Below are 22,894 nucleotides of genomic sequence, written 5' to 3' on the forward strand. Positions count from 1 at the left end.
AAGCATCCTTTGGAAGTTATAAATATGTCTATGTTTGTGTTGAAACCTACAGGATTTTTCTGATTAACATTGAGTGGTTTTGATGAATGAAGGCATGGCATGTATTATAGTAACAAAGTTTTTTTTTTTCTTCCTGGTACATGTGATGGCTTACACCAGTAAATGCTGCACTTAGCTTGAGGCAGGGAGATCGTGAGTTCAAGGCCAGTTGGGGTTACATAGTAAGTTGGAAGGCAGCCCGGGCAATGACATAGGAGCCTGTCTTGGGTAGAAGTGAAAAAATAAGAATGGAAAAAAAAAAGAGGGTAGGGTTCCGCTGAAGCTGTAACCTGTCAGATAACATCCAATTAATACTGTATAAGTTGGAAAACATTGGAGGGAAATATAGTCATCCACGAAAGTAGTTAAGTGTATGCTTCTTGTAAACCCTGGGCACATATTCTGAGAAAAAGCCAGTTTTCAGAAGCCTGCTCATTACACACTTAATATAGGTTTAATAACAGACTTTTCCAAATCACTTTGTACTTCCTATAAACTTGTACTGTGACCTTCATTAAAACCTGTACTTATGGCTGCACATAAACTTTACACAGAGGAGGGCGGAAGGAAGAGGATTGCCTTTTCCAGCTATGCCCAACTCATGGTCCAAAGGCCCTGCCCACTTTATAGTCTCAATTCTAAGCTTCAGTCATCTGCATGTTCGTAGTGTATAATCCTATAACTCGCCCATACTGGTTATAGTAAACAGGACCCCTCATGTGCTTACACTAAGGAATGCCTTCCATGATGACATCTGAACACCTTTGCACATCATGCTCATGAAGTTGTTGGCATCTGGGCTCCCTTACTCCTTGAACAGGGGCCATCCCATAATTCTTGGAACTTTTTATGACAGTGGGAAGCAAAGAGTGTAGGGTGAAACTATTTCTGGTGAAATTGAATCATCTCCAGCATTGATGCCACAAACTTGGGCCTTTCATGTGTTCCTGCCTTAAGTCTTAGTGCATGGAGACCTTAGGGACTGTCTGTAAGTTTGTTCTCTGAGTCATCTCAAAGGAGAGGGAAGAGTGTTATCCCAAAGGTGGGGCACACACACACACACACACACACACACACACACACACACACTGAAGCTCCTGAACTACCTCTGGTCATTGTTTAATTTTTTGACATTGATAATTTCATGTATAATAGAAAATATTCAATAAATTACAGACCAAAATTAATTTTTTAAGAAGACTTTGTATCATTTAATCCTGGTCATGACCCATAAAGGTTGCTATCATTGTCTATTATTTCAAGATGGGAGCTAAAAAATCTCATATATATATATGTATATATATATATATATTGTTCAGTATCATATGTCAAATCAAAACAAAAAATAAACAAAAACCTCAAAATTATTGGAGATTGGTTCTAATGTTTTGATTCAATTGGGAATCTGTTTGTCCAAATGTTAAAGGTTCATGTCATCAATTAGGTTTTGATTGATCAATAAAGATGCCAATGGCCAATGGTTAGGTGCAGAGTTGCTCGGGCTAGGACACAGAGAGAAATGAGAGAGAATCAACCATGACTCAAGGAAGAAGGATGGGACCCAGGAGCAGCTGGAGAAAGCCAGCCAGCCATGTGAGATTTCAGGTTAAGGGGCCACTGGCCACTCCCCTGATTGAGCCTAGGGTAGCAGGGGAAGGTTTAGGAGTGCCCAGCCTTTGAGTTATCCAAGGCATTTTAATAATAAGCTAATGTGTGTGTGTGTGTGTGTGTGTGTGTTTCATTTGCAGATCCAAAGATAGCTCCATGGCAGGTGTGCATGTGCGTGTGCGATCCACAAAGTGGTGAAGCAAAAACTCACCGCTACACAAAACAAAAATAAATGTTCAAGGACTTGTCTGTTTGACCTTCAGATTAAAGCTCGTTAGTGTCTCTTCAAAACTTGTCCTTAGTGTCATGAAATGAAGGCAGATCCAGAATATTGAAGCAAAGAGTTTAAAACAAAAGTGTGACCCAATTCTTTCTGGGCCATCCATCTCTCTCTTCATTTTCATTGTAGAATCTCTCTTTCCTGGCTGAATCCCATCTCTCCTCCTCTTTCCTTTCTAGAGATTGGTCAGGAGAGGACATGCATGGCAGCCACATAATGGAGGCTGCACACAGGAAACCGAGTATGGAGGAGGACAGGCACTGAGCTTCCCACCCAGTAACCCAGAGTTTCCATAGTTTTGGCCAAAGTTCACGCCCTGCCCCCCTTCACATCTATAGCCTCCAATTCTGGGGCAGCCAAATTAATAGATAGCAGTGAGGAAGAAACTTCCTTTGTGAAGGTACAGGTGTAGTGAGAAGGAAGAACAATTCCATTTTCTTCCATTTTCTTTAACGTTAAGTCACAATGGAAAATTAGTCCTCTGGGCTGAGGGCTCTATGAGCCAGTGAGTTGGGAGTTAGGTTTAGTGCGCAGGCATTGGAAGTGGCTTTCCATGAACAAATACTGGCAATGCCTTACTGGCTTTATAATGTATTTTTAAAGTGAACCTTTTCAAGAACAAGAATTCTGTATTCTTTGTAGAGTCTAAGAGATGATATGGAAGAGACGTGTACATACATAATAACATCTGTAGAAAAAAAATTGGACCAAATCCTACATCAAGGCCAAATAACTTTCAGCCACATGTTTAATTCATACCAGGAGGGGGGCATTATACAGAAACACTGAAAAGAAGCCCGAAGAGTAGAAACAATACTGTGTTCTCGAGAGAACTTGGGTCAAATACCATCCTGGAAGCAGGAATGCTCTTCTTCAATACTTCCATGTGGATATTTCTTTCTCCCTAATGAGTCTGATTGCATTGTCCTTTTAAAACTCTAAATCTTTTGAAGATTCTGGTTTTAATTACTTCTATGAGAAAATGTAAGAAGTACAACGTAATGCCCATTTATCCTGGGATGTAATGTCTCAGAAATGGAGGTTATTAGAGGCATCATTGAAAGGAAGCATTAAAACACTTATCTTAGAACTCCTTTTCCTCTTCTAATGGATACATGACTGGGTCCATGTAATTACAGCCAATCAGAGCTGAGACAGTAAATTCAGTTATTCTGACCCCTGACAGCTGTCTTCCAGAAATACTGCCTTTGGATATCTTGGGTTTATTGGTATCTGTTAGACAGATGAAGGGATGTACATTGTATAGTTGGATCTGCTGGCTGCTTTTAGTCTCTGGAACCCTTGTAAGGAAACCAGAGCCTTTCTTTTCTACTCCCAACTCCATAGACGATGACAAAATTCATGTAATCAGTGCTGACAAAAGTTCAAAGTTCGTTCCTTTGCATGGGCCACCTGGCTCACCCATTTCTCCAGATCTAAAGATGGGATTCCACCAAATCTCAACTGCATATTATGTCAAAGAAAACTAGAGAAGACTTTTCTTTGAGAAGCTACATCGAATCAAGAAAGATTGATATCATATCAAGGAAATCTTGCTATTTAGCCAAGATTTAAAAAGACCAAGATAATGATTATGACATTGCATCAATGCAAGTCTTTAGGGAAAGAGGTTTGGGGTACTCTTAATATTTCATGTTCAAGTCACAATATAGGGTTGAAAAACCCATCACATGTTTTTTCCTATACGGTTGAGTCTGTCTTGTAATTATGTTTATCGGTTTCATATTTTAAAAGTGCTTAAACTTTCCTGGCACTCAAGGAAAACATCTGTTGTTTGATCGTGCTGTTTCAGAAGGCATCAGGGAAAATAATACAAAAGAGCATGCAGTGTGGAGAAATTCCTGAAAAAAATGAAGAGAGCGAAATTCTTGGCTTCCTGCTCAGAATGATAGCATGATGAACTCACTGGGTGACCTTATGAACTTGACCTTGTGAACACTTAGAGGACATCACGGGAATTAGGAAAAAACAGTCCCTCTCCTAACTCCCACATTATAACTCGAAGTAAATCCTTTCAGAGTGAGAATCAACCATTCTGCAGTTGACACTGTGCTTTCAATCCCTTTCATTTTCAACACACAGCTAAGGAGGAAGATGTTGTCTTCTTTCAAACAATACAAAACCAAGAAACGGAGGTGCCCCTGATGTGTTAACTATACCATAACTTCAAGGTGAAAGTTTTAAGTTGGAAATGATGTATTCCATCACAAAAGACTAAAAGGACTGGAACTCTCTACAGAAGGTGACTGGGTCAGAGGTCAGAGGTAGCATTTACTTTATGTATCACTACAGTGAATTTAACAAGTGACATTATTTTCTTTGATGAGGTCATAAGTATTTGCTTGAAAAATAAAAATTCTACATAGAGAGGGGTCACCTTCTATGATGGTCGCAATTCACATACCACAGAGCATTGTGGTCCACTGGGTGTTTCAGATGGTTCTGTACATGAGCTGGATTCAGGAGTGTCCTGTAGTCTCTTCTTTCTGAGTGCTTGATACAGTCTGAGCATCTCTCATGTGCAGAGTGAAGTAGCCAGAGAGGAATGACTTTGAATGCAGGATCAGATGGTTTCCCAGGAAACCAGAGCCTCCCACACACCCGGACAGCAACCTGATTCCAAGTAGATGGCGGCCTCTAAGCTTAGCGAGGGTCTGGATGGTGTGAGACCCAGTTAGGGCAATGGAGCAGTTTCTGCCTCCAGATTTTCTAGCTGAAAGAAGAGAAAGAGTGAAGATAGTGAGTTCTGGGGTCTCATTAGGGAACACATTGAGGACTGTCTTCTGGGTATGAGAACTGTACTGAACATTGTCTTGTGCTTTTGTTGGGAGCTCAGAATGTGGGTCATCATAAATATGTGTTGGCATATAGTACTCATTATAAAGATGAACATTAGTTTTCTTTAGATAGAATTTTGCTCAGTAGCCCAGGGCGAGCTTTGATTTGAGATCCTCCTACCTCAGCTTTTTGGGCACCAAGATTGCAGAGATATGCCACAGTAGACCTTAGAAAATACATTTTAAATAAAATTCTTTCTCTTGCTCCATCTTTCATGTTCTCCCTTTCCAGTTAACTCAATAATGACTGAACCAAGATATCAAAAAGAAGTAGAATGAAAACATTTTTATTTTGCACACAATTGTTAGAATTCCTTTCTGTTTTCACGTCTGGTGGGCGGTGTGGAGTACACTGCCATTCACCTCCCACTGTGAAGCGCACCCTTTGAGCAGTAACACGAATTCTGCCCAGCAGTGTGAGAATGTGGTCTAGCGGTCGAGCTAAGAGGATTAAGAGAATGGAATGTGTTACAACGAAGCCACTTGTTCTACTTGTTGTTGTAACTAGTGAGGTCTGAAGGCATTTGCGTGGTAAGTATAAAGGGTTGCAAGATTTTTTTCCCAACAGTTAATGTAGTTGAGTAAGTTTCAAACCTCAGAAAAGGTACAAGAATTGAATGGTACAAAAGGTGCCTGTTTACTGGCTGAAGAGGTCCACCTGCGAAGTTATCCCACTGGCTTGTTCTCCTTTTCTCACTTCTCACACATAAATATGCACTCACTTGTGTGTACACACACTCACACACACTGTATTTTACAACCATTCAATGTCATGCCAAGATGTATTTGCTAAGAACAAAGACCAGATCAGTTGGATGTCATCCTCAGGAGGAGCAGGTCATCATGGACCAGAAGTTGCTGAACAATCATACTGGTGATGCCAGCACACAGCCTACCCTGGAGCTGACAGTTTCTGTGACTTGTCACACAGGCAGTGGAGATGACACAGGTAAGTGCATTGCTGACCACTATGTCAGTGCTTGCTCTTGGAGAAGGTTTGGTTATTGGTCCCTCATGTGCTGAGACTTTGGCTTTGGGTCTGTGAACTGTGATAGAACCCACTGTGTGTGTAGCTGCCATCTGGTCTCTTTGCATTACCCGGTGGGATTCACGGCTAGAGGAAGCAGCTCCAGCATGTTCAAGGTCTGTTGTGCTGCACAGCAATGCACTGAATCTTAATATCTTTCTGCTGCACTCTGTAGAGTTACCGCAGGGAAGCCACCTGCTTGCTTAGTCATCTCCTTTGGAGTCTTGTTGCTTTTTGTTATCTTCTAAGAAGTTGGGATTCATCGCCAAGATGGTATAAAATTCAGGATGTCAAGCTAGACAAGGAGCTTTTAAAATGGAGAAAAGGCAAAGTGTGCTTATGTGCAGGCACATTTGGACATATTCTGTGGCTAGTAGAAATATGGTGTCAGAGGAGGCAATGAATAGTATACCTCTGTCCTATCTCTGGATAGAAATGAGTTGGGACAATGTATGGAGGCTGATGAGAGACAGGTAAAATTTAACAAGTGTTCATAGTTGCCATCTGGGAGAATACACTATGGATCCTGTCAGGGAAACCTAGACCTACATCATTATTAGAAACATATCTGAAGGGCAACATGTCCCTAGGGAGAGTGTCATGGTACAGAGTAGTAGTGATAAGGAAAGGAAGGGAGAGTAGAAAAGCTTTGATTAATAGGCTAAACTCTGTGAGCTGTTGACTTTCCATCATTGTGAGGTTGGTAGGGCAAAGGTAAGGCTTTTACACAGCCAACAGTGTTACGCAGTGTAACTCACATGAGACCCTATATTTAAGGAGAATGACTATTGTTACCAAGACAGATTCACTTCCCTTGATGAGGATTGTAGGACCCAATCAGCCCTGCGTCCAGGAGGTCCCACTCAGGAAAACACGGAGATGGAAATCGATGCAATAAGCAAGAGGTTTAATAATCTAGTACACTAGGGTAACCCTGTACTGGGACAGAGGTGACCCTGAAGAACAAAGGTCCACACCCTTTATACTGTTTCAGGATATAGGCTTTAGGTTACAGCATGAGTTGGTTATTTCTCATTGGTGGGGCCTATTACTTTTTTTTAATTCATTGCTGCCTATTGTCCTTTGAATTCATTGGAGGCCCTTGATGGGGAAATAGTTTTGGTATGCAGAGGGAATGGTGAAGGATCCCTGCTAAGGGTGGCTAGTTCATTTCCTGGAACAGGGTGTTATCCTAAATTCCACCTGGTGTTTGCCTAAGGCAGCCTTCGTCCTTAAGTTTGAATCTTACAGGATAACTAATGATAACTATTCTGGATTTCTGTTTCAGTCAGGACCTATGAACAACATGAGAAGATTTCTCCGAGGCCGTGACTCCATGGAGAAGATATTCAAAATGTGAGGAATAATATTGCTGCCAACATACTCTGTGCTGGACAGTCAGACCCTTCCTCCCCAGGAGTGTAAATACTAAATTTATAAAATTACCCTTCTCTCTACAAAGTCAAAGCCTTCACACAACCATTCTTGCTGGGAGATCTTACACCAACACCATGCTTATGTAGGGTCATAAGCCATACAGGAGAAAGGCACTACTCTTTAAGTCATGTGACACCCCTGAAATCCAAAACAGAGGTCAGGATGGGAAAGACACACCCAAGCAAAGGCAGTGATCCCCATAAGGCCTGGAATGCCCAAAGAAGAGTCTATTTAGAAAATCAGAGAAGCTTAGTCCAGACATCATGCCACTGGACCCATACTCTGAAGAAAAGAAGATGGTCCTCACAGCTGAAAGCCTTGCTTCTATAGAATGCAGTTCTTTTATGGAGATCACCAAAAGAGATAGGAAACCATACTTGACTGTCTTAGAGCAATTGCTTCTTCATAGCCTTTCTTGCCTGATCTTGGAAGATCAGAGAACTCATTCCATGAGTACAATGGAGATTGGTGAGAGGGGTTGGGGATGAATATGAAATTTCATATTGCAATATGCCTGGTCACTAAGCCCTTGGTTCTCTTGTGGGTCTAGGGTTGTGCTTTTAATCAGATGGACTTTCAATAGTATGATGGGGTCTGAAGTAAGTGAGACTAATTGGACCCCTTGCTAAGTACCACCATTTCTTTTTTTAATTGGCATGCTTGTTTTGTGAATGCTTAAGATATTCAAGGCAGGAGATTTGTGAAGAGATGACTGTAGGAGATGTGCAAGGAGGTCATGGCACATCTTTTGGTCTCTTCTATGTTTTAAAAGGAAGCAATTTAGAATTCTAGGAAGAGAAGAGGAAACCATAGCCTTGATGAAAGGATCTGAACACAACAAGACTAATGAAAAATGCAACATCTCAATATAATCACTCCATGTGGCCAGTGACAGAAAGCTAATGGGATCTGGAGGCTTACAGTGGATGGTTGCCAACTGAATTTAGTTGACATGATAGCACTGGCTGCTCCAGACTACGGCCTGCAGTCTTGGACACTGTGAATGTAAATGGATCAACTATGACAGCACGTGCTAGGCCACGTGGGACTTTTGTCTCATTTACTGTTCTATTGCCCTGAAGAGACATCATGGCCAAGGGAGCTTATGAAAGAAAACATTTATTGGGGGCTTGTTTATAGAAGGTGAGTCCACGACCACCATGGCATGGCAGCAGGCAGGCAGGCATGGCACTGGAACAGTAGGTGAGATCTTAGATCCTATCTACAAGAGAAAGAGAGAGAGAGAGAGAGAGAGAGAGAGAGAGAGAGAGAGAGAGAACTTTTGTAATCTCAAAGCCCAGTCCATGGAGATATCTCCCCCATCAAGGTAACACCACCTTATAATCCTTCCCAAAACAATTCCACCAACCAGGGACCAAGCATTCAAATATACGCACCCATGAGGGGCTGTTCTTATTCAAATCACTACAACTTCCATCTTCTACTTTTCTTAATCCTATTGGTTACCAAAAATGATTTTCTCTGACAAGTACCACATAATGTTATTGTGCAGTGAGGTATTATTTGTCATCATTATTTATTATTATTATTATTATTATTGTTGTTGTTGTTGTTGTTATCATCACTTGTGTGTGTATGTGTATAATGTATACTTTAGTGCAGGCGTTTACAGAGGTAAGAGTCAATGAATACCTCTGAAGCTGGGTTATAGATAATTGTGAGTTACTCCTTGTAGGTTCTAAGAACCAAATATAGGTCCTTTGCAAGTGCAATACATAGTCTTAGGCATTCAGTTATCTCTTTAGTCTCTGGAGTGCTGTTTGAATTCTCCTCATATTTGCTACCATATGGGAGAATCAAAACCCACGCCAATGCTGTTTTCCTGAAGCTGATCTGGCATCACTGCATTGAAAAGTTTATGTTCATGGGTTTCAATAAATTGTCTTGAGAAGCTTGTTAGCTCTGATACAACACAATGACCCTTATTCATGTTGAAACCCTTAGAAAAAATATGGCCCAACCCTAGAGTCAGCAATGGCAACATTCTCTACCCTTGGCTTGTATTATCAGAAAAAAGGGAAACCTGGCTCTGAGAGGCAGTTTTCAGGTGTTATCTTTGCATTCATTCTGTTGAATTAAATGGGAGTTTCATCAAATTTGGCTAGAAAAAAGGGAGAGGTAGTATTGGAGACTATCCCAATAGATCAGCCACAAGCCCCCTTTGAATTACAGGTCTCTGGGAAGGAAGTCATCCTCTAGCCAGAGGTACCCTTTGGGATTCTAAACCTGTATGGTCTGACCCCTGATACCAACCACTTGATTCATGGAAGGAACAGTGTGGACCTCGGAGGCATAGGGAAGAAATAATAGCATCCTGGTTATCTTACAGCTTCAGTCTGGCTGAGCAAACTCACGACTCACCAGAAATAAGCAGCAATCTGTTAATGGTGCTATTGCTGCATTACCACCCCTGTCCACCTGCTGTGTGAACAGGACTGTTGGCAGGCTTGGCCTTAAATTATCCCGCTGTACCTGATGTTATGAGAGGCATCTCTAGACAATGAATCCCAGTGCACATGAACTCACAAAGAGGCATCCCTGTTAGTCATGCTCATGAATACTCAGACTTCTTGTGACACCTAAGTGCCCTGGGTTTATATAATGTATAGTGTCTAGACAATAGCACTGGGTGACTGTGGCCGTCTGGTTTAACCAAACCAATGCAACAGTGATCTAAATCAGCGAATCCTGCCAGGGGCAATGTGCCCCATTTTGTCGTATGTTTATATGAAAGACAAAATGTCCATATGGTTTCTGTCCAAGGGTAGGATTGCTGCTCCTGGGCTCATGAATTTTTCGTGTTTATGTTCATGCATGTAGAAGTCATGTCAACACGTTGATTTCTTCTATTGTTTGACATCTTATTTTTGAGACATGGTCTCTCATTGAGTCCTAAGTTCACTGGTTTGATTAAGCTGGCTGGCAGTAAACTTGAGAGGTCTTCCTGGATCTGTTCCTCGAGTGTACCCAGCTGGGTCTGGTTTTAACATGGGTACTTAGATCTAAACTCAGGTGTTCATCTAGTAAGCACTTTATGCATTGAACCATCTCCCAATACCTAAGATCATTTTTAATGACCCACCATTGGTGGCAATGGCATACTCTGCAAATATTTTCTTTATTGAGACCCCAGGGAGTTCATGGATATCAGCGTTTATATGGTTTCCTATTTCTATACAGCATTGTGAAGATTATCCCTAGAGTCTAGAGTCTAGAGACAGCTCAGAAAGCTACCTTTCACTCTGTGAACTATAGCCAATGAGATGGAAAGAACCACAGAAATCAGCAGGTAAGTCTTCATTCTCTGATGGTAGATGGATCTCTGATTGGCCTTAACCCATAGACTGGATGAACATAGGCAGGTATGGCTTTCAACTGCTTTTGTTTTTGGATTAGTACCCACAGCATGCTGGCGTAATATATGCAAATGATGAGCAAGGAATCCAGGTAGTTTTCTGCAATTAGACCTTTAGTCTTCTCTGGGACTTAGTTGCATCTGCCTGACGAGGTGTAGTGCACAGTTAAGCTTGATACTGTACGTCGATTTCATCTTGTTAATAGCCTTCTGTTGTCAGTCATTATAATCAAGTGTTGATTAAAAAAAGTGGGGATATATCTGGTCTGAGCATTTGCAAATATCTAATCTTAGTTGTTGATGGGATGGTACAACCATATGAACAAGCCAGGCTAAGATGGCAGATTGGCAGGTGACGTTGGGGGTGGGGATGTACCTTAATTACCTCTGCCTATCCCTGCCTACTGAGTGAGCTGCAGGTCCTATTGATCCTGAATACTTCCTACTGCTAGTCAGTTTCGAACTGTCATTGTCCAATCCCATGAGGATTACAACGGGACTACTTTGGGGTGCTTGTTCTTGGGGAAGGAAAATCAATAACTGTTTATTGTTTGCTACAAAATATTTAGGGCTATTTCCACTGGGTTCTCAGGCAGTGATGCAGCTCACCATGTTTGTTGTTGTGATTTGCCCTGGAGTTATCTGTATTTTTATGCTAATTCCACTGCCCCAAGGACAGCTGCCTCCTCAGGTACTCAGGAATCAGGTGACTTCACCAGAACTTTCTCCCCATTGAATTTGTAAAATACAGGGGAGGGGCAGGTACAGGATAGAAGGAGGCCTGGCATTGGAGCAGAAGGAAAGATGGGTGGGAGAGGAGTTTGAAGGAAGAGGAGGAGACTGGAATGGAGAAGAGGAAAAGAGAGGAGGAAGAGGGAGAGAAGCCATGGCAGGACAATATGGCAGGTGACATTAAGATTCTGCTCTGTGTATTTACAGGTTGTTATTAATGTTCTTAAGGGATGGATGGCACCGGGCTTTGTATGTTTAAGTGGGCAATTATATCTTATCAACTGGATCAAAGATTATTGTGTTGTGTGTTCTTTTATGTGACGGTTTGAGTGTAGGAAAGTGCGGTGGCAGGAGACACTGGGCCGCCGTGGAGTTGGGATGTGTTTCTGCCGAGATATCTAACAGATGTCTTGGGTCACTGAGGTGCTGGACCTAGGGGGATAGAAGAAGACAACCATACTTTTTTTTTCATTTTTTATATTTTACAACAACAGTTTGTCAGTGGTCTGACCTCACTGTGTTGTGCTGTGAGACACAGGGTAAGGGAATTGCGCTACCATGTTGATGGTTTTCTGGTTTCTTGGCTTCCTGGTGTCTATTTGTCCTCCTTAGATCTGAAATGAGCTCTTGCTGAGACCTCACCACCAGAATTCTACACCCAAGCTTCTTTCTGACCAGAAGGACACTGCAGTCACACATGTCCATAGAGTTGGCAGTTAACATTAGATACCATACCTATATATGTACATTATATATACATAGATGTAATTCTCTAATGTTAATTTTCCCTTTTTATATCAAGAGTTTTTTAAATGGCATAACCTTTCCAGGAAGTCAACTAACAAACCCCCTTCAGGCTGTGTTCTACTCTAATAAAAATGTCTGAAAAGCTTTTAAGCTCCAAGGTGAAGCTTATTTAAGGAGTTTTAGTTCTTCTTCACAGAAAGATTGAGGTATTTCCTGTTGTGTTAGAGCTGGAGAAAATTTAAGGGATTATGTTTTTTAACTTTGTCAATCTACACAAGGAAATACACCCTTGTGAAGTGATGTTTTCATGTGTACTGGATGAAAATGCTAATTTAATATTTTAATTCTTGCAGCCTCCTCTGCCTTTCACTCTTTCCTCCCTACTTGCAAAGCCATCTAATGTTACAACTGAAGCCAGTAACTGATTTGGGTACTTTGGAAGCTGATCAGTGTTTGCTTGTAATACATTTCAAAAACCCCATTCATTAGAGAAATCATAAAAACAGAGTCACACAAAAACCATTTGGAGTCGATGATTCAGAGGCAAAGATCTCAGTGTTCTTAGTAACTGGAACCCATCCTTTCCTCTAAGCCTCATTGCCTGAACCAGGCGCGGCAGGATTTTTACTTATTCCTGATTATGCAGTATAGCCAATATCTGATACAGGCACAAGAAGCTGCACATAGTATTTTTAAGTCACAGTGATCAGACGGATTATGTGAAGAACATTCTATTCCATGAGAGGAGTTTATACATGATGCAATTTTCATCTGAGTCACGAGATTCACTTTCATGAGCACTCAGTCCCCTTTTCGTCTAATTCAGCACTGGCAAGAAACTTGTTTAAGCATCTTTGTCTGTCTGTCTGCATAAGATGTGCACATGCATGTAGAGCTTAGAGGTCAACCTTGGGTGTCATTCCTCAGGTGCTGTCTACTTCTTTTTGAGGCAGAGTCTCTCAGTGAATGTCAAGTCAACCAGTTTGGTAGGAATGGATGGCTAGCAGTTTCCAGGGACACATCTGCTTCCAGATTTCCAGAGTGAGCACCTCCATTTCCAGCCTTTTTGCATGGGTTCTGGGTTCTGAACTCAGGTCTCCATATTTGCAAGGTAAGCACATTATCAACTAAGCGGTTTTCCCAGCCGTTATTATAAAAATGCAGCAACACTCTTCTATTTGTTTAAACTAAATTTGGTAAAGAAGGAGTGGAGGAAAACCTAATACTTCAAAAAAGCCATACACATATATCAGATGCTTCCGCCTGCTTTCAATGTTGGATGATTTTCTGTCATGAAGAAAGCTTAAGTGATTATGCCTTTTGTTCATTGAGAGAAGCTTGCCCCAGAGTCTGAATGATGCAATCAACAAGGTTCTAACTCTAGAGCAAACTTAGAGGTCAATGATCTTCTGGTCATGAAGAAATCTGTTCAACAACTACCAGCATGGGATATTCTCATACAAGTGGTTGTCAGTGGGGTTGGCACCAGCATCCAGGTACCCTGGTTTCTAGGCTTACATTTGCCATATGGTGACAAAATATCTCTGGCGTGCTTCTCCCAGTTCTGTGTATATGCCTTTTCAAAATAAATCTATTTTCTGCAAAGATATTGTATTCAAAACAAAAGAATGTGTCATTTACAAGCCTAACTCTTAGCAACATGCAATTTAATTAGATAAAAACATATCCTACGGCTGCACAGACTGTCTTCCTCGTAATTATAGCCAGAAAGTGCTAAGCTTCAAAACAAAGCAAAACAGAAAACGAAAACCCAAACAAAGCACAACCTGTTCTGCTTTCAGAGAGATATAGTTTTAGCATGTTGTGTGTATATGGATATATTCGGGTGAGCATAGGAGTGAGACTAGCAATCAGTTTTAGAACTGTGAATGTCTTGAGTTCTGAGACATTGCTACTTATTTTCATAAAGGTTTGAGCTGTGGATCGGGTCACAGCTTCAGGCCTGATGACCTGCAGTGGGCTTTGTCGAGCCTCGTAGTGCAAGGCACTCTTCTGATGATGGAGTGTGGACAGTGTATCTTACCGCTTCTATATCTAAAATAAGTTCCACCCCCTGACATTGTCTGTTGAGATTTACCTTTTCTGGTTTTAATGGGTGGCACTAACAGATCACCATAATAGTGTTCTCCAAGAACTTGATGGAACCAGAAAACAGCAGCATCTTAATTTGATACCTGTCTCCTTTGATGCCCTAATTATCAAGGTTTAACATGATAGCTAAGTGTCTCTTGAAAGCATGCATATCTCTCAACATTAGACACTTCTAGGAACAAGGGGATAACAGAGTCTCAAAGTTTACAAACATTTCTTTAAACACAAATTGTACTTATGAATTAGTCACAACTTTTTGTCTGTTAATAGCACTACAGTAAAGGTTTTTTGTTTTTTTTTTAAATATTCTTTCTTCGATTGTATTGACACACTTTCCTCTGTAATTTTTCTCCTGGCTTTATTAGTGAGGTGATGCTGGAGGGAGGGGGCCAGTTCACAGCTTACTTTCCTCTACAAATATGCTGACTATCAGGTCTTTAAAGTTACTTCTGAGTAACTACATTTTGTTCCATTAATTTATTATTTTATTCACATTACTTTCCAATCACTGTCTCCTCCTCACACAGACCCTCCCCCTTTCCTCCTCCTCTGGAAGGGTGGAGGCCCCTGGGTATCCACCTACCCTGGCACAACATGTCCCTTCAGGGCTAGGCACATCCATCCTCTCCCTCTGAGGCCAGACAAGGCAGCTCAGTTAGGAGAATGGGATCTGCTGATAGCAGCTTCAGCCACTCTACTTGTTGGGGAAGCCCCATGAAGACAGAGCTGTACATGTGCTACACACGTGCAGGAGGCCTAGGCCCAGCTTGTTTATGCTGTTTGGTTGGTTGTTCAGATGGTGAGAGCCACCAAGAGTCCAGCAGGTTGGTTTATTCTATTGGTTTTCTTGTGGAGTTCCACAGGAAGATATGAAAATATTTCGAGTCTTTCCGCCATCTTTCTCACTAATCTAATTTGCTCATTCCATTACTGAAGTGTGGAGCCTGTCTGTGTGAGGGCTAACATTTCTTTAGTCCCAGGCTCTAGAATTGTCTTTGTAATCTAATCACCACAGTTTAGGTGCTTTGGGTCATGTTGTTAGTCATGAAATAAAATCTCTCTGAGGCCTTAAAATGTATACACTCATACTCATTTGGTTTGCGTAATTGAATTTTCAGGCTACAAATTTTCTCTAGTAACCTCTATATTTGTGTTGTATTTCAGTGTTCAGAAAACCTTGTTTAATCAGTCGGTTCATTCACATCATGTCTCTACTGACTGAGGCTCCTAAGAATACAATGAGATAAAATTTTATAAAGCTAAGTCATGGCATCATTAAATTTAGATCAGAACTAAACACAGTGTACAGCTATAGAGATTGGTAGAGGTTTTCAAATCTACATAAAACACTGGCTCTTGAGTTTGCCCAATTGTGCCATCTATCAGCTAATTTCTTTCTTGGCAATTTTGCCATAAGCAGTCTTGCTTCTCAGAGGTACCTGCTTCTCTCATAGAGACCTAGGTTCTGGGACAAGTTTTCACAGCTTGATAATTTGTAGTTGTTCATTTGCTAAAATCTTTCCCATTAATCTTGGGACTCTATTTTACTCAATATGCCAGAGATTCCTCTTACTCCTTGCGATTTATGTCCAGGGCTTTATAATTTATGTTTTATAAATTGTATTTCATCCTGAAGACCTCTCAAGGCTTTGTTATTGCTAGGAAAGTAGGCCTTGTTCAAACCTTTCCAGCATTAACAACACTTACCTTGATTGGCCCTTAATTCTTTGTGAATAATGATTAAGGCTGCAGGTCATTTTCTCTGAAAGAGCAACTCAAATTAACATTAAGTCTACAGGATCTGAATGAGACTGGCTTTGGCAATATTTAGGGGCCTTCAATAAAAGGTATTTTAGCTGCCACCACAGGGAAGAAAGTGCAGAAAGATATCCTTAGCTGTAAGTTGTAATACGGATTAAACAGCAGATTTATCATCAAATGCACAGAAGTCATATCATGTTCCACATTTATTCATTCTGTAAGTTATCAATTTGGGTTTTTGTTGTCAAAACACTTAAAACTATTTCTCTTGATTGATATGTTCTTATGTCTAAATATTGTCTTTCATAAATTCTGTTTGCCTGTCCCCCATCTTGAGGGTACCCATTTCAGCACAGTGAGAAGTTACCTGTTTCTTTTGAAGAAACTTTAATATCCCAATGTTCCCCAAACCCAGGGATATTTAAGTTCCTTAAAGCAAAAGAAGCAGATGATTTCTCCTTTATTTATAAAATATTTTCTTGATCATTATGAAGAATTGCTAATGCTGGAAAAGTAGGCATAACCAAGGTGGTAAGGGATAGATGCCTGCATTTCTAGCATTCCTGAGATTTCTGGTGTGCACAGAAGACTTGCACGAAGAAGCAGTGGATAGCGAGCATAAATTTTATACAGATTAGCCTTCCTACCTTCATTGTCTGCCTCGTCTCCTTCCCTCTGTCCCTGCCTTGTCCCCTTCTTTCCTGTAGACAAATGATCCAACTTACTTTCCCATACATTCATTCTAGGACCGAAGAGGAATAATGATCTCAAACTGTGATGTCACTTTCAGCTTGTGTTCCATGGAGAGCTGATAAAGTTAATTTATCATCCATGCACACTGGCCTGGTAATCGCCTGCTACTCCTGTTCTAGAAGGTCTGATACTATCTTCTTCTGGCCCCTGTGGGCATAACACTCACTTACACACACACACACACACACACACACACACACACACACACACACAAATTAAAAATAAAAATAAAATCTTCAAAATAGTAAATTCCAGCAAATGAGAATATTTTCACCAAAGACGGCCACAAAATAAGAATTTAACACTTCAGTTTAGCTGAGTAAGATAACATCTAATTTAAAAATTGTTGCTATATTTTAAGAGTTATGTACAGAAATAGGAAAAGTGAGCACAAGGAAATTAGATAGTAGCAATATCATTTCATTTAATCTTTAAAATTTTCCCTGCCAAAAGAAAAATACACATCAAAATCACCATAAAACTAAAATGAGAGAACCAAGAGGTAAATCATATTGATTGACAGCCTGGATCATAAAGTTAAAAGTATTTTGAGTTAATTCTCAGTCGCTGCCTTTGAACCATGACATTGGATGAATTCATCCATAAAAATTGTTTCCTAGATTATAATTCACACAGCATATGAGTAAATAATATGTTTCCTTAGTTACAAATAGATCAATACATGTTATTAAAGCCAAGTGTGTAAATTATTTCTAATTAAACAGTATTTTACCCTTATTATAGTTAATAGATGAAACGTACTGGCTACTGCTGTTATCTGTGGTATATCATTCAAATAAACCTACGTTACTTTAATTTCAGACATACATAAAGATGGCCATTCATCACACACACACACACACACACACACACACACACACACACACACATTCACACACACACACAATGATTGAGCCATTTCTCTTTTGAACCAAAGAGCTGAAAGAAAAGCCATTTTGGCTTCATTCACCAAGAATGCAGTAATGTGGTCCAGTACCATAATTTTGGGAGCTATTCTCATCTGGAGCCTTTGTTATGGAATTGAAATCATTTCCTTCCCAAATTAGCTCTCCACAGATGTCTTACAAAAACTCCACGAATCTAGTTTTTGAGAGTGATGTAGTTGAATTTAAAGATGAGGCGTTTGCTTTTCCTTCTCTGGGGAGGCTGTAGTTTTCTAGCTTATTCACATGTATCTCCTGTTTTTTTTTTTTTGTTTTTTTTTTTTTTTTTTTGTTTTTTGTTTTTGTTTTTGGTCTGGTCCTTGAATTGAGATGCTAAAAAAGTGTTTTCAGAATGGTAATCAGAGGGTTTGGGAATGGCCTTACCATGCTAATGAGAAAAATTAATATAATGTTTACTGTGATTACATGACTTAACCCTGTAAGGCTCATTGATAAAAGTGAAAGCTTGTTTTCAAAGACAACTATATTATTTGTAAATCTTGTGTTATCCATTGGTGAGAAAGAGAAAACAATTGCTTATCAAATACGGTAGAAATTGAAGGAAAAGATACAATTTATTTATTGTGTGTGCATACGTGTGTGTTCTATGAATGCGTATGCATGTATGTGCTTGCATGTGTGTGTTTGTGTGTGTGTGTGTGTGTGTGTGTGTGTGTGTGTGCGTGCATGTGTGTGTAGGCTAGTGGTTAAAGTCGGTTGTCTTCCTCTATTCCTCCCTAGCTTATCTTTTGGGACAGGGCCCCTCACCGAACCAGAAGCTTGCTATTTCACATCCTCTGACTGGCCAGCAAGCTCCAAGGATCTGTCTGACTTTCTTTCTTTCTTTCTTTCTTTCTTTCTTTCTTTCTTTCTTTCTTTCTTTCTTTCTTTTTTTTTTTCTTTTTTTTTCGGAGCTGGGGACCGAACCCAGGGCCTTGCGCTTGCTAGGCAAGTTCTCTACCACTGAGCTAAATCCCCAACCCCTGTCTGACTTTCTAACCTCAGTGTGAGGTTACAGATGTGTACGATGTCCTGGATTTATATGTGGGTATTAGCGATTCAGACTCAGATATTCATGGTTAGGCAGCAAGCACTTTGCCCACTATTTAAATCGGGAATTTTGGAATAGTGTTTTATTTAAAATGAAGATTCTTGTTCTCACATGATAAGTCATAATTGCTTCAAGGATATATATTAAAGATCTTTTATATTCTAGAGTTCATAGAGGCAGAGGATTTCTGGCTATGGTCATACCACAGTCATTGAAAGAAGCATAACATTGGGCATGGGCAGAGAACAGCTCTGTTATTCTTAAAACCAGTGCTGTTTGTTTAGAGATTGCCTGTTACCGATTGTTGGATGTTGTATAACCATTTAACCTCCATGAACATTTGTCCTCTCGTGCTCATCCATCAGAGATGTTGTTCAATAGAGATGTGCAGGACCACACAAAATCACAATTTTCAAAATCTCTCAGATATCAAGTAGAATGTGCCTTATAGGGTAAATTCAGGGTAGAAAGAAAGCAGGAGAGACACTGTGTGGGCAGTGACATCTCAGGTCTGAAGGAGACTCATGTCACTCAGGGGAGTCCATAGGGGGAAGTGTTACGAAGCAGAGTTCAGTTCAGCAGGACAGCAGGATGGCACGTGGGTGGGGAAACTCAACTGTAGCACGAACAGAGGGAACACAAACGCTTTCGCTTGGATCCATCTAATCAAGATCAAAAAGCCATAAAGAAAACACACTGCATATAAATTGAGTCTGGGTTCAGAGGGGACCAGGAAGCTGAGCTTGCGATGAATAAAGTCTGGAGGAGAACGTCATCCTCACCCCGTTCTCAGTGAGGACAAGACTTCTCTAGGACAGGTCTTGGTCTTTTAAAGCATCTTGTTAAAAATCAAATTAGGAGACGGGGGCATCTGAGGACACCTTTTTTTTTTTTTTGCAAAGTCTAACTTGGGATTAGAGTACCAACAACTATGGAGGAGAAACCCTACTACTGTTCATTGTTTCTGGAGGGTGGGCCAAAAATGTCAGTGTTACGGGGTCACTGAGTTGTTATATAAGAAAGAGTTCTTCCATATACATTCTATAGCTAAAACTCCCCTCATTCAGCTATTCTGGAGATATCTGTGGTAACATCTCAGGGACAGGGATAGATAGAGACCAGAGGTGTCAGAAGAAGCAATGGAATAGTTGTCTATTACAGTATGAGGAATGTTATCTTTCTTTTACCCCCTCTCCATCCATTCACAGTGTGCCTGTAGGTCCTGTCATCAAGAGCTAGCGTCTTTCCCCCATTCAGATCCTAACGGGGATCAGATCTAGATGTAGATCTTTGAGCTACAGTAGGCGTGGATGTAACTTGATGCCATTTCCTTTAAGGGGACTGTATCTCTGTGCGTTGGTGAATGTGGAGGCAGTTGCCTGAGGTTGGTGCTGGGAGATACTTGATTACTTTCCATCTTATTGAGGTAGGGTCTCCCAACTGAACCTAGAGCTTGCTAACATGGCTGGTTTCTCCAGGGATACCCCGTCTCATGTTTTCCCAGTGTTGTAACTATAGGTAGGCTGTTGCCCCCTACCCATCAATGCTCACTGGGGCTCTGTAGATCTAAACTCTGGTTCTCATGCCTGTGCAGCATGACACTGAGTCATCTCCCCAGGACACTTACTGCGATTTCTGTAACCAGGCCTGAAGAAGTGAGCCTGTTTTCTCTTTTCTCTCCCTCAGAACTTGTGGGCAGAAGGAAGAAAAGCTTGAGGTAGCACTCTAAGGGTGAGTGTCTGTGGACCTAGCCATTCGTACAGTGGGCATCATAGAGCAGGTGTTTGACATCCTTGATGGGGAATGGCTTGGGTGAAAAGAGCTGAAATTCATCAAACGCAAGCAGGCAAGCTTGGCCCAGATTTTACTGATGTATCTATCCTACAGCTTCTACCCTCTAGTCTTGGAATAGTTCTGCTGCACAAGAAAACTTTAATGAGACACCTTTAGTAGACTGTGTGACTCTGGATGTATGCTTGGCGTAGAACTTTCTCCTATGGCTTATCTAATTACCTTGACAACCGCCATGTTACTACTTCACTTTGCACTGTGTGGACATCTGTCAGAATATAGACACCCTGGGGAGGTTGGACATTGCATCTCTGATCTGCAGGATAGGAAGTTGACTAGCATGCTTGACATGTGACATGTGGAATATGATATATATATTATATATGTACACACATATATGTATGTATATACCTGAGAAAAGACAGAGAGAACATAAACATTGATAACTGTGACAAACTTCTAATACTTCTAACTAAAACGTCACTCACGCCAACCCAGTTAGCCTTGTTTCCTAACAGGATGGCTCCTATTTAAAACAAATGAATGAATAAACATGAAACCTACAGTAATGTACTTGCTGGTCAGATTCTGACTCTGAGCTAATCCCCATGATTCCCATTGGCAGAGCCATGGAGTTCTACTCATCCTTCAGATCCGATTGGAATGGATGCCAGAAATGACCACCAACAGGGTTTCTTATCGCTCCAGCCATCCTTACCTGACTGCCTTAACCTCAAAGAAAGACACATCAGTAGAGACTGGGGAATAGGATCTTGGGCTTCTGTTCATTTCAATTATGTCAGGGAATCTTTTCTGCTTCCTACAGCTTCTCTTCTAGGTCCAGCTCTCCCAGCTGGGCCTTTGGGAGGCGGCCAGCTCCAGGCTAATGTGCTTCTCTGTTATCTGATGCTGACGCTGCTCCGCAGAGGCAGTGATAAGGGTAAGTGCTAATTGGATGTATTTTTAAAGCAAACCTTTTAGTTACTTAGGACAGAACTTCTCCAATTATCTTCCCTTCTACTCTTGGGCAGTGCAAAAACCACACTGATGTGCAAACACTGGGTTTTGAAGGGAGTCGAAGAAGGCAGTGATGGAGACGCTGAAGGGCAATCGTGTTTGAAACAGGAATGTGCTGGAATAGAGAGGTTGAGGGCTGTGCTTCCATTAGAGAAAGGTCAGGTGGGACAGGCAGGATAAGAAGGCCCAACAGTGTCCTAGAGGAAGCTACCAAGCAGCCACAGCCCTACAAGCCTGGGAGGGAAGACATAGCAGGACCCCTAGGGAGGGGAGGAAGAGCCCAAGCTTTCCTATTCTCTCCCTTTTCTCCAATGACAGCAAAATATTTGAACGCCAAAGATTTGAAGCCCAGTTTGGTATAGATAGTTTCAAATTGCTTGCTCTAGAATGTTATCCCTGGGTTGGAGAAAGAAGAAAAAAAAATCAATTTAAATCCTTACCCTTTCAAAGTGGCAGGCGAGAGTTTGAAAACCCCTAAAAAGAGGGCTGCTTAGAAAAAGTGAAAGGGTTATGTGTTGATGTGGATAACAATGAGAGAGAGAGAGAGAGAGAGAGAGAGAGAGAGAGAGAGAGAGAGAGAGAGAGAGAGAGAGAGAGAGAGAGAGCCTGGCTTTGATTTCTGAGCTGGAAGCAGGGAGATAAATTTGTTAATAATTGCCTTTGAGTGGGGAATGAATCTGCCGCCATTACCACCATGCTCTCTGGGGGTGCTGGCTCACGTGTATTGCATTAGCCACACTTCCCACTTTGGTATGAGCATTCCTGTCTCCTGAGGCAGATCCATCTAGGTTGTATTAGATAAATCTGAGGTCAGTCAGAAAGACTGAATAAAGGCTATGCCGGGTAGCCATAGCTGAAAACAAAGGGAACAGTGAGAGATGTGTGATGGGGAGACAGCAAGTGGGAGCAGATACCGTTGTGGGGGCCAAGGGCCTCCCTCTGGCTGCTCCTCTGAAGGACGTGGTAGTCTTTTTTATTAATCCTCATAACCCTGCTCCCTGAGAACACAAAGAATCTAACCCAAAAATTCAAAGGAGGCTTGAATTTCAACTCTGTGTTACTAAAAAATTATCCTCACTGTGGTTTTTAGGTGTGGGAAGGATTTGGAATAGTTAAACTAGTATTAATAATTAAGTCATATATTGCAGTAAGTTTTAGATTAGATGTTGAATTACTGAAACACAGCGAATTAGGCAGTTTTAAGGGTATTAGAGACACCCTCCCCTTTGTTCATTTCTTGTATGGTTAGAAAATTGTGAGTGAATCTTGGATCTTTTTGGGGCTCTCCTGGACATAGTAATACATGTCCAAACTTCTAATCAGTCTTAAATCATTTCCAAATAGCATGGAAACTGTTTAAA

The 22,894-nt window shown here is 41.0% G+C and overlaps 1 protein-coding gene across 2 annotated transcripts in view; it reads right to left on the minus strand.

Moving 5' to 3' along the window:
• Positions 1–2,785: 2,785 nt before the first annotated feature.
• Positions 2,786–22,894, minus strand: part of Oprm1 (opioid receptor mu 1) — a 75,759-nt gene continuing 55,650 nt past the window's right edge. Inside the window, exon 5 of one of the 2 annotated variants that reach the window (XM_032894776.1) lies at positions 2,786–4,661. In XM_032894776.1, the coding sequence (XP_032750667.1) occupies positions 4,623–4,661 (39 nt within the window). In that variant the 3' untranslated portion in view covers positions 2,786–4,622. Of the gene's footprint in view, positions 4,662–21,634; positions 22,532–22,894 lie in introns of those variants that run through there. The other variant, XM_032894777.1, reaches the window with a different exon arrangement.

This window comes from Rattus rattus, chromosome 2, assembly GCF_011064425.1.
Source record: "Rattus rattus isolate New Zealand chromosome 2, Rrattus_CSIRO_v1, whole genome shotgun sequence".
Lineage (NCBI taxonomy): Eukaryota > Metazoa > Chordata > Mammalia > Rodentia > Muridae > Rattus > Rattus rattus.